This window comes from Calonectris borealis, chromosome 18 (genome assembly GCF_964195595.1).
Source record: "Calonectris borealis chromosome 18, bCalBor7.hap1.2, whole genome shotgun sequence".
NCBI classification, from domain to species: Eukaryota; Metazoa; Chordata; class Aves; order Procellariiformes; family Procellariidae; genus Calonectris; species Calonectris borealis.
Window position 1 is genome coordinate 3,641,134 of NC_134329.1, and position 12,423 is coordinate 3,653,556.

Sequence of the window (12,423 nt, forward strand, 5' to 3'; positions counted from 1 at the left end):
CAAAAAAACCTGATTAAAACGGCTGTGGGGAGGGCGGGGGGGCGGCCGGGGAAGTGCCGGGAGATCACGGCCGGGAAAGGGCGAGGGGAGCGGGGCGGCGGGAGAAGCGGCACCTCGGTCGGCGCCGGCTGCCCCCAAATCCAGGAGCGGCGAGCTCCAGCCCCCCGCAGCCCCAGCCCGGCCCCCCCCCCCCGCTCCGCCGCGGTCCCGCGGGGACTCGGGGCGCTCCGCGGGGCCACTCTCCGCACCGGCCCCGCTGCCCCTCGCCTGATTTTTTTTGTGTTTTCATTTTGATTTGGCATTCCCCCCCCCTTTTTTTTTTTTGGTGGTTTTGTTTTGTTTTTTTCCTTTAAACCGCCTCCACCGAGCCCGATCCCGCAGCCGTTCCTCTTCTCCCGGGCCTCATCCTGCCGCGGCATCGCCTTTCGTTTTGTGCCGTTTCTTCCTCCGAAACCCCGGGCTGGAGCTCGGAGGGAAGGAAACAATAAATTCGTTAAAAATCAGAAAAGGGGGATAAACAAAAATAAAAATCCCCCGGTTCTTCGTTTGCGTTTGGGCCGCGGTGGGGTTGGGGGTTTTTGTTTGGTTTTTTTGTTTGTTTTTTTCAACGCCCCCCGTTTACAGAAACACCCGTGGGGAGCGAAGAGCCACCCCGGACCGGGGTATCCTCTCTCCCCAGCGCCGGGCGGGACCGGGACCCCGGCCCTTCCTCGGACCCCCTTTGCGGGGGGGAGCCAGAGAAGGAGCGGTGTTTCGGGGGGGGCCGGGTGGCACCGTGGCGGCTGCGTGGGGCTGCGGGGGTGGGGGTGCCGCATTGTCTGCCGGCGGTGTGAACACGCACCTCGCACCCCCCCCATAATACGGAAATTTCCATGTCCCAGCTGCCTTCCCCTTTTAACCTTGGTATTAATTTAGGACGGATCTTTTCAAACGGCCCTGCAATGCATTCGGGCGCTGCTGGAGGTTTATCTTTTTTTTTTTCTTTTTTTTTTTTTTTTTTGTATCGTGGGTTATATTTACACCCAAAACAAAATAATTACACTTTTGTTGGAGAGAGAAAGCTGGTGATTAGACTGTGGCTCTTTGCAGCAAACCCTTTCTCAGTGGTACACCAGGACAATTTTTCACGGCTGGGTGAAATCAGACGCGGGAGGTAATGAATCCTGTGAGCTATTTAAATTTACAATTTGTAACGCAGTCACTCAGAAACGCCTATGGCCCGGCGAGGAGATGCTTGCTGGGTTTGTTTAATGTTAAAACCTGCACCGTCCCCCTCTTATCAGGGGGAAGGAGGGGAACGCAGGGAGGAGAAGCCTCCCCCGCCCCAAACGCGCTCCCGCCGGCAGCAGCCCCGCGGAGGAGCGCGGAGCGGCGCGGAACCGCCGCCTCCCACCGCGCCCGGGCTCGGCTTCCGCGGGCCGGGCAGAGCCGCGGAGCCCGGCCCCGCTCCGCGCTCTTCCGCGCTCCTCCGCGCTTCCCGGCGTGACCGCCGCCTACAACTAAAAATAGTTGGAAATACCAACAAAGTCGTCGGCGGAGCATCCTAACAGATAGATAATTAATTACAAAACACAGGGGGAATATGCAAACCGCGTATTACAAATTCTACAGGGCTTAACTGATTGGAAACAGATTATTATCTTGTTTGTCTTTTGTCTGTTTCACTTATCCCTCTGCCGTCTGTTGTGTGTAAGTTGATACACTTTATTCTTGAAAGGGGATTTTTATATATATATATATATATAGTAAATTCCATCAACATCTCGTATAAGCGACGCTGCTTCTCCGTGCATTACGCTGTTAAAACACAATAGGTTTATTAGTTACATACAGGCGGGTATTACGGCGCCTGAATTACCACAGGGGAACGCGGCTGATGGGGTGGGCTGGGGGGGTGTTTGCTTGGGGATTGGGTTTTTCCCCTTCCCTTGCCTTTATTTATTCCTTTACTTTCAAACGAAAAAGGGAGCCGAGTCCGGCGGCGGGGAGCGGGACCCCCCGGCACCGCCTGCCCGCCCCTGCGCCGCCGCGGCCGGGCCCGCCGGAGACAGCGGGGGGTCCCGGCTGCCGGTCCCGGCTGCAGAGCGGCATGGCGGCGGGGGACCGGCCCGGCAGGCTGGGGAAGCACCGGCCGGCCGGCGGCGGGGGGCACGGGCGTGTGCAAGGCCGTGGGACCGGGCTGTGCGTGGGCACAAGCAAACGCGTGAGTGCCGCTCGAACACCCTTTGCCGGCGCGTTACGGATTATCCGTACGAAGCAGATTATCCATATAATTATCCATATGAGCCCGTTACGGCGTGGGACGGGCGCTGGCACGCGCCCAGGCTCGCCGCGTCCCCCCACGCAGCCCCACGCCGCTCCCTGCCCCGCCGGGCCGGGCCCCGCCGTTGGGGCGCAGCGGGGCTGCCCGAACTGCCACCCGCTCCCGCGTTTCTCTGCGGGAATGAAAAGCCTGCCGTGTCTGCAAGCGGGGCTCCACGGCCGGGCCGGGCGGGCAGCGCCGCGGGGCACACGGACACGCGTGTGCGTGCATAGATGGACTCGTATAGGCGTGTGCGTACGTATTTCTACCTACACACACGCGTACAGCCGTGGATGTACACACACGGAGCTCCCTAAATATATCGTTGGGTGTGCGTTTACGCCGCGGCGGTTTCCTCCGCAGTGCGGGGCCGTGGGAGATCCGCGGCCGCGGCAGCGGGGCCGGGAGCCCGGCCAGCCCCGCCGCTCCCGAACCGGGCCCACGGCCCCGGCATCCAGCCTCCCCCGGACCCTTCCCGGAAATTTCCCCCCTTCCCCGAGCACCGCTGCCCCGCACCGCTCCGCGGCTCCAAAATCCCCCAGCAAAGCTCACGGAGCCCCCGGCCAACTCGGACAGAGCCGCGGCGTGAGCGCGGCCGGGGCCGGGCCCTCGTCCTCGCTCTTCCCTCGCCTGCGCCTTCCTTCCCCGCTTCCTCCCTTTTTAACCGACTGCCTCTTTTATTGCTTTCCTTCTCTCTTCCCTTTCTTTTTTCCTTCTCTCTTTGTTTTCTTTCTTTTCCCTCCGCTTTCTTGCCAGCTCGCTCTGGCGCTTGTCTTTCACGCTTTCCTTTTCGTTTCCTTTCTTTTCCATCCTCGCCGTTATTTCTTCCTTTTTATTTCTTTTCTCCGTTCGTTTTTCCTCTTCCCTTCTTTTTTCCTTAATTTTTTTTCCGTCTTCTTCCTTGCCTTCTTTATTTATATTTATTTTTTCTGTCCTTCATTTACTCCTTCTTTCTTTCCTTCTTTTTCTTCTCTTATTTTTTTCTTCGTTTTTCTTTCGTTTTTCCTCTGTCTCTCCTTCTTTCCTTTCTTTTTTTCGATTTCGTTAATTTATTTTTCTTCACTCTTTCTCTCTTTCTCTTTTCCTTTCTCCTTCTCGGTCTCTTTTTTCCGGACACGTTTTCTCTCTTTCCTTCTGTGTTTTTTCTCTCTTTCTTTCTGTGTTTTTTCTCTCTTTCTTTCTCTTTTCTTTCTCTCTCCTTTTCCCTACTCTCTTCTCTCTGTATTTTCTTATTTCGATACTCGCTCTCTCCACAAACACCCCCGCCCAAGGGCACGCACAAAACCACCTCCACTTCCCCGCCGATGTCCTTGTGCCGCGGCGGTTTGGGGTTTTTTTTGCCCCTACCGGGAGCGTTTCCGCGCCCCGGTGCGGAGCCGGCAGCGGGATGCTCCGCGGCGGCGGGATGCTCCGCAGCTTCCGGGCCGGAGCGGGCTTTGGCCGACCCCTGCTTTCCCGGAGAAAAAATAGAAATAATTATAAATTTAGAGATTTTGGCTGGAGAAACAGCAGGGGAAGGGGAGGGGAGGGGAGGGCAGGCCTTCACCTGCCCTGCTGCCTTCCTCCTCCTCCCCGCGCGGCCGGACCCCAGGGCCGCCACGTCCCCTCCCCAAATCCCGAGGAAACGGAGGGAGAGGCCCGACACACCGACCCCGCCGCTCGAGCTGGGGCAGCGGCCCCCGGCCCCAGACAGAACCCCCCCCACTCCCCCGAGCGCCGGGTCCAGTCCCGCAGCCCGTCCCTCCCGCACGGCCGGCGATGTCCAGCTCCGCCGCACCTGGAATTAAAGAGAAAAACCAGTGTCCGAGGGGGCAGCGCCCAGCCCCCCGCCCCCTTCCCCCGGGGGGCTGCCAGTGAGTTACGCGGGGCGCGGAGCGGGTCAGGGGCAGGCCCGCGGGACAAAGGCCGGGGGTGGCGGGGGGCCGGGGGGGCCGCATGCCTCCGCGCAGCGCGCTGCCGGGGGAACTTTTCATCCCGCCACGCTGCGCAGAGGAGCCGGCCCTCCCCGCGCCCCCTCCCCCTCCCCGCCCCCCCCCCCCAAATCCACCCCCTCTTCTCCCGCTTGTTGCTCTTCCAGACAAAAGCATCTCTCCCCCTCGTGCAAAACAAATAGAACAACCCCAAAAGCGGGTGATGCTCCCCCCCGGCCCACGCCGGGACCCCCCAGGCCCCTCCGACACCCCTGGAAGAGAAAGCGGTAAAAGCAAACGCCGACCCGGCGGGGCGGCGGGGTCTTGGCGGCGTGCCCCCCCGGCCCAGCCAGGTGCCCGTACTCACTCGGCGGCACAGGTACAAGCCACCCTCAACAATAGAGGCGCGTTGTTTTTTTCCCTCTGTGCCAAGCACAAGGCTGGAGCCAATTTAGATATGCTATAAATTAAGAGGTTGCCATGGTTACCGCCCTCCCATTGGTGGCAGCCGGGGCGACGCGGGCCTCTACGTCACTAAATCTGAATAAGGATGCGCGAATTACTAAGGCGGGGGACAAAGCTGGCGATGGGGACAGCATGAGAGTGGCGGCGCGGCGGCGGAGCACAGCGAGGCACCGGGGCTGCCGGCTGCAGGGGGGGGTTCATGCACCCCTCCCGCCGCGCCCGCTGCCGCAGAGCCCGCCAGCAGCGCGGCCGCCGCTCCGCCGGCTCCCGGGGCGCTCCGGAGGGACCGGCGGGGGATCTGGGGTTTTTTTTTATTATTATTATTATTTCTCGGGGGTGGTTTGGATATTTTTTTTTTTGCTTTTTTTGGGCATCGTTTTTTCCCTCCCGCCGCCGAGGCTCCGGAGAGAAGAGGGGGAAGAACTTGACAGCCGCTCCGCTCCCCTCCCCTGATTTTTTCGTTATTCCCTCTTGTTTTTTTTTTTTTAATTTTTAATTTAATTTTATTATTATTATTTTTCTTCCCCCTGCATTTTTGAGCCGCCGCCGTGTGCCGGCGCGGGGCTGACTTCTCGTCTGCGCGTCTCCATCGCCCGGCGGAGGTTATGATGGTGCATTGTGCGGGCTGCGAGAGGCCGATTTTGGACCGGTTCCTGCTGAACGTCTTGGACAGGGCTTGGCACATCAAATGCGTCCAGTGCTGCGAGTGCAAGTGCAACCTGACCGAGAAATGCTTCTCCAGGGAAGGCAAACTCTACTGCAAAAATGACTTTTTCAGGTGAGTTCCCCCCCACCCCGCCAACGGCGACGAGAGGGTGCGGAGGCTCACACCGCGCCCGGCCCCCGCTGCCTCCCTGGGGTCTCCCCCGGAGCTTTGGGGGGAGCCTGGAGGACTCCCCGCTTCCCCGCCCATCCCTCTCTGCCGGGGATCCGCACCGAGCCTGCCCACCGCTCCGGCGGGGAAGCAGCCCCCCGGGCCGGGGGAGCCCCGGGGGGGGGCCGGCGGCTGCGCTACAGCCGCGGCTGCAGCCCGAGGTGGGGGCGGCGAGGCTGTGCTCCCCCGGGTCTCCCCGTGACCTTGCCTCCACCGGGCCCCGCTCCGCCGGTGCCGCCGCCCGCCCCGTCGCGGCAGGCCCGGGTGGGCATCGCGGCGGCAGCCGTGTCCCTCCCTCCCCCGGCCCGGCCTGGCGGTCCTCGCCCCCCTCCCGGGACCGCAGGCCCCGGTGAAGACGGTAGCCAAAACCTCGCCCCCCGCCCCCGGCGGGGCCCCGCTCCTTAAACGCCCCTAATGACCGCGATAAGGTGCCGATGAGGAAATTAGGGGCCGGGACGGGAAGGGGGGGCGATGACTTATGACTCCTAATGCTCGCACTACATCAACGTCACGGGGAGCAGCGAGGGAGGCAGAAGTTGTGCCGCGACCGTAGGGGAAAAAGGGGGGACCCTGCATGGGCACGCCGGGGCCTGGCAGCCCCCGGGGACCCGGCAGTGGCAGCCCCCGCTCCCGGGTTTTGGGGGCATTTTTTTTTGTGTGTGGGCGTTTTTTTGTTTGTTTTGGGGTTTCAGGGGGTTTGGGGGTTTTTGTTTGGTTGGGTTTTGGGGGCTTTTGGTGGGCTTTTTGTTTTGTTTTTTGGTTTTTTTCCTTGGGGAGATCGTTTCCAGCCGATTCGGATTCCCTGGAATTTTTTTTTTTTTTAAAAAAGCGCATCTCCTGGGGAGAAAAAAAAAAACCGCTCTGCCTCCAGCGAAGGAAAGGAAAATCGGAGATTTCCAAAGCGCCGTTCCCGACCAGGAAAAATCCCCCCGGGAGCGCGGGACAGTGCCGGCGCCGGGCTGGGGATCCCGGGATGCTCCGGGGAGCGGAGCTCCCTGCTCCGCCGCCCCTGCCGTTCTCCCCCGCACCCGCCGCTCCCTTTTTCCGTCGCTCTGGCCGTAATTAGCCCCGTTTTCTCCCCAGGATTTTCAGGCCGGCGCCGGGCGGAGACGAGCCCCCCGCTCCCCGCCCGGGAGGCTCCGGCTGAAACGAAATCCCCCTCCCGCGGAGCGCGGAGGGGAACCCCCGCCGCCCTCCCCTCCGCTCCGGCCCTTCTGGGGCCAAATCCGGTCGAGGATGCTCGTGTGTGTGTGTCCCCAGGGGGGGGACACCCCAAACCCGAGCTCCGTCCGCAGCCCATCCTGCGCCTGCGAGCGGGGCTGCGCGGGGATGAAGGCTCTCCTCCCCCTCGCCCCAAAGGGGCAGGAGGTGCGAATCGCCTGCTCCCCCGAATCTCCCGGCGAGAGATGCTGGAGGATCGAGCTCCCGCGGTGGGATTTTGGGAAGGGGGGATCGGTATAAGGGCCGCCCCGCAGCCCGCCGCCGCCGGGGCTCCCAGCTCTCGCCTCTCTCCCCCTCTCCAGGAGGTTTGGTACCAAATGCGCCGGCTGCTCCCAAGGCATCTCCCCCAGCGACCTCGTCCGGAAAGCCCGGAACAAAGTCTTTCACCTGAACTGTTTCACCTGCATGGTCTGCAACAAGCAGCTCTCCACGGGCGAGGAACTCTATATCATAGACGAAAACAAATTTGTTTGCAAAGAGGATTATTTGAACTCTCCCAGTTTGAAGGAAGGCAGCCTCAACTCAGGTACGAGCGGCTCAGCCCGCCGCACCGCCCGGGGACGCATCCCTGCCGCTGGTATAGGCAGGGACAGGCAGCGCCCGACGCTGCGGGCAGCCGCCGCGCTGCTGCTGGGACCCGCCGGGAAGGAGGTTTCGCTTTACGGGGTGAGGGGCTGCACCCCGCGGCCAGCTCGGCTCCCCGTTAACCCGCGGGGGGAGGGAGGCATTTGGGGTGAAAGCCTTCGAACCGGGCGGAAGCCTCTGTGACACCCCCCCGTCCACGCGGGACACGGACACGCGTGGGACGAGCGGTGGCCGAGGTGCAGCCCCGCAGCATCGCTCCCTGCCTCCTCCCCACGGCTCCTGCCCCGCGCACGGCCCCTACGGCAGCGGGGATGCAGGGTGGTGGGGAGCCGGGACCCCCCCCCGGGCCTGGCCCCGGAGCCCCCCACGCCCCGGAGCCCCCCCTGCGAGTCTGCCCGGTCCCCCCGCGCCGCGGGCCTGATCCTTCGCCTCCTTTCACCCAGAGGCAAAGCTCCCATTTGACTTCCTTGGAAGCTGTCTCTGCGTCAGGACAGCAGGATCAGGCCCACTCCTGCTGTCCCAGCCATGCCAGGCGCCTGTGCTCACCCCCTTCCGTGGGCTCTCTCTCCGTCCAGCACCCGGGGCCGGATCCTGCCACGCCAGTCAGTGGGGCCGCTGCTGTGAGCGAGGCGAGTAGAGCTTGGCCTTGGGGAGGGTGCTGGCATCAGGGTCCCGAGGGGGGGGTGGCTGGGGCGGGGGCGAGCCAGGCTCAAGGCAGTGACTGGACACCCCCCAAACCCTGACAGGGACCGGTTGTGTTTTTCCCAGCGGCGCATCCTGCTTCCCGGTGTGAAAGGCGCAGGGGGGAGAGGGGGAGCGCTGGGGGCTGCGGTGGGCCTGGGGGATCGCCCCCTCCCCAGCTCCCCCCGGCCGGCACGACACGGTGCACGGGGCCGGCTCAGGCGGTGCTTGCCTGGAACTCTGCGTGATGTTGGGGGGACGATGTTTTAGGGGTACCGGGGAGGCAGAGGCAATCTGCACCCCTTGCCGCTCTCCAGCACCCCCCAACCCCTCTCCTGGAAAGCAGCTGGGCCGGGTGGGCCGGGGAGGGCAGAGGAGAGGGGGGTTGATCTCTCCCCTAAGTCACCTGCCCCCCCCTTTCCTCTCTGGGTCTCCTTTACAGTGTCCTCATGTACAGACAGGAGTTTGTCCCCGGATCTCCAGGACCCCATGCAGGACGACACCAAGGAGACGGACAACTCGACCTCCTCGGACAAGGAGACCACCAACAACGAGAACGAGGAGCAGAACTCGGGCACCAAGCGGAGGGGACCCCGCACCACCATTAAAGCCAAGCAGCTGGAGACCCTCAAAGCTGCCTTCGCTGCCACCCCCAAACCCACCCGCCACATCCGAGAGCAGCTGGCCCAGGAGACCGGCCTCAACATGAGAGTCATCCAGGTAGGGCACCCCAGCCCACCGCCCCGGCTCGCCCCCCTGCCCCGCCGCAGCCCTCCCTGCCCGGCAGCGTGATGTCATGGAGCTGGCCAGCGACATCTTGCCCGCCGCAGACTGAGGATCCTGTGACATTAGAGCTTCAAGGGGCGATTTTCTCTCTGGAAGGGGTTTCCTCCCCTCTTCGGAGCAGGGACAGGGAAAGGACCCCCCTGGGGAGGGAAGGAGAAGGGGTGTTGGTAGGAGCCCCGATAGTTCAAGGCCATGACGGCCTCCCCCACGTGCCGGAGAGGCTTTGGGACAAGCTGGGGAACTGAGGACAGGCACACCCCATCCGTCCCCTGCCAGCATCACCCCAGGCCCAGCCCTGCACCCACCCCATGCTCCCGTGGGTTAGCGGGGATCCCCCACCCTGTGCTTTAATGCACCAGCCCCATGGGAAGAGATGAAAACCAGCCCCAAAATGTGAGCCACCCGGGCTCCTCCGCTGCCTCACTGGCTTGGCTTCCCCCGGGGCCGAGCAAGATCCCCTGGCGTGCCCCGGAGGTGGATGTTCCGGCCCTGTGAAAGCAAGGAGAAGCCATTGCGCTCTGCAGGCAGCCTGGCACTTTCTTACTGCACTGCCCCCATGAAGAAAATCCCTGCGGAAATATAGGGATTAATGGGCTTCAATAGAGGCATTAATAGGGGAGGGCTCGCCGGCTTTGCCGATAGCGGAGCTGCGAGCGTCCCGGCTCCCAGCAGAGGGGAGCAGGAGAAGTCCCCGGAGGAGTGTGAGGTGCTCCGTCCCTGGGGGACATGGGGGGCAGTGGGGCAATAATCCAGACACCCCACCAGGCCGGGGGAAAGGTGTGCGTGGGCTGAGGCTGTGCGGTTCGGACGAGGCGATGCCCCATAGCATCTTCCCCTTCCTTTTTATCTCCATCCTCACCGGCCGGTTTTTCTTCTGACTCCCTGCCCACCGCAGGTGCCCATCTCCCTTGCTCCCCACTTTCCACCTACTTCTGCCATGATCTGGAGTTCCTCCCCCCTTTTCCTTCCCTCTTTTCCTCCCTTCTTTCCCCCCCTACAAGGGAAAATTCTTCTTCCCATACCATCTGGCTGCCCTCTCCCTCGTAGGGACGGATAGGCACAGGGGGCCAGAAGTTTGATAAACCTTGTTATTCCACGTGCGTGTCCCCCCGCCGTGCACCTTTTGGGGCTATTGGCAGCAGGAGGAGGGGGTGTCATTAAAAACCACCCAGAAGGGGGAAAACCCACCCCTCCCAGGCGGGCGCAAGATTTCCATCCCTTTCCCCAGCCGCCCCCGGCCAAGTTTGGGGGGGTGGGAGGGGGTTCCCCGGTACCCGCATCCCCGGTGGGCGCTGACGGCGGCCCGGCCGCAGGTCTGGTTCCAGAACCGCCGGTCCAAGGAGCGGCGGATGAAGCAGCTGAGCGCGCTGGGCGCCCGCCGGCACGCCTTCTTCCGCAGCCCGCGCAGGATGCGGCCCCTCGGCGGCCGCCTCGACGAGTCCGAGATGCTCGGCTCGACGCCCTACACGTACTACGGAGGTGAGGCACCGTCCGCGGGGGCCCGGCCCCGTCCGCCCCCGCTCCTTCCCTCCCTCTTCCCCTTTCCCTTTGTTCCTCCCGCTTCTCCCCGGGTTTTGCCTTCCCCCGCCGCCCCCCCGCTCCTCTCCGCCTTTCCCCCCTCCGCGGGGCGCGGAGCCGCCCGGGGCCCCGAGGGGACGGTGAGGGGCCGTGCCCGCGGCCGCCGCAGCATCCCGGCCCGCCCCACGCACGCCAAGGCGTCTGTGCACGCACACCTCCGACTGTGCGCACCCACGCGTGTGCACACCCACGCAGAGACAGCCGCGTGCACGCCCACGGCTGTGCGATGCACGCACCAGCGCACGGATGCATATCCCCATGCACACACTCGTGCTCACATCCGCGCACACGCACACCACCGTGTGCATACACGTCCACGCACACGCAGGCTCACACCCACGCCCCCCCCCCCGCCCCGGGCCGGGCATTGTGGCGGCGGTGGCGGGGCGGCGGCGGCCCCTCTCCCGCGAACAAAGCCCCAGCTGCGGGGCTTTTGTGCCCCTTTCAGGCCGCATTTGTTCCAATTACCTCCCGGGCCCGCAGCATATGGAGGGTCACTGCCGCGGGGCCGGCCCCTCGCCGCCCCGACGGGCCGGGATGGGCGCAGCGGGGCGGCCCCGCCGCCGCCCCTCTCCCCCGCTCCGTGCAAAGCCCCCCCGCTGACGAGGGGCTTCCCAGGCACCCCTTGCTGCCCTGCCCTTAGTCTCTAGATCCCTTCCAGGCTACTAAACACGTATATAACTTCCCCATTTTACATATATATATTTTTCCCCCATATTATATATATTTTTTCCCCCATTATATATTTTTTCCCCCATTATATATTTTTTCCCCCATTATATATTTTCCCCCCATTATATATATTTTCCCCATTTTATATATGTATACACTTTTCCCCATTCCCTTTATACATATACTTTTTCCCCATTCCCTTTATATATATTTTTTTTTCCCCCATTAACTAAGAATAAAACTGAGCCCATCCGCCCCACCCCAGCTGCCCCCGCCCCAGGCTCCGTGCCCTCTTGTATCCCTCCCCTCCCTCCAGGTCAGCGCTGCAGCCCTTAGGACGGGCTTATTTCTCTCTCGGGTTGGGCTCAAATTTGCAGCCGGCTCTTTGGGCCCCGCACCCCAGGAGCCAGCAGAGCGTTTCGGAGGGGACAGCCACACTGGTCCGGGTCACGCTTGTGCCCAGGGAGGAAGATAGGGCTGGGTATGGGGAGCGGTGGGATTTTGGAAGGTTTTCGGCCCCGGGAGACCAGCTCCATCCTTCTCTCCCCGCTCCCGCAGATTACCAAGGTGACTACTATGGACCGGGAGGCAACTATGACTTTTTCCCCCATGGGCCGCCCTCCCAAGCCCAGTCCCCGGCCGACTCCAGCTACCTTCAGAACTCAGGACCCGGCTCCACGCCCCTGGGACCCTTGGAGCCCCCCCTAAGCGGACACCACTCCTCAGAAAACCAAAGGTACACGGATATGATCTCGCATCCCGACACCCCCAGCCCCGAGCCGGGGATGACCGGTTCGCTGCACCCCATCCCGGGGGAGGTCTTCAGCGGGGGGCCCAGCCCGCCCTTCTCCATGTCCAGCAATAGCGGCTACAGCGGGGCTCTCTCGCACCCCAACCCGGAGCTCAGCGAGGCGGCGGTGTGGTAGGCCTGGCGCGGGCACGCGTGCGCGTGTGGAGGGGGAAAACACCCCCGCGTTCCCCCAGCCCACGCGTGTCCCCCCCCGCCCCGGACCAGGGCGCATCACGTCACCATCGCCGGATAAAGACTCCCCTCCGATGCCAAAACGCATCCCCGCATCCCCCCCCCCCCCCCCTCCCATCACTGCAGAACCCCGCCGGGACCTTGGGGCCACCCCGCTACCTCCCCCTCCCGGCACCTTCCCCCCAACACTTGGGGGGGGCAATGAATGGTGCCCAGCCCCCAAGACCCCCCCCGCCGGCGTCGGGACCACCGCCTCTCGGACCAAAGCTGAACTCGCCTGGACACAGGTCCCGCTGGGGAGGGGGGCTGGGACAGGGTTTCCCCCTGCTAATTAGCATCCTTTTTAATTATCCCTTGCCACATTGGG

The 12,423-nt window shown here is 63.1% G+C and overlaps 1 protein-coding gene across 1 annotated transcript; it reads left to right on the top strand.

The window, feature by feature from the left end:
* The first annotated feature begins 4,641 nt into the window (after nt 1-4,641).
* On the top strand, nt 4,642-12,000 carry LHX5 (LIM homeobox 5). Its single transcript, XM_075167260.1, has 5 exons — nt 4,642-5,455; nt 7,075-7,298; nt 8,481-8,758; nt 10,138-10,303; nt 11,633-12,000. The coding sequence occupies exons 1-5, from the start codon at nt 5,283-5,285 to the stop codon at nt 11,998-12,000; spliced, it is 1,209 nt and encodes a 402-aa protein (XP_075023361.1). The 5' UTR covers nt 4,642-5,282.
* Nucleotides 12,001-12,423: the final 423 nt, after the last annotated feature.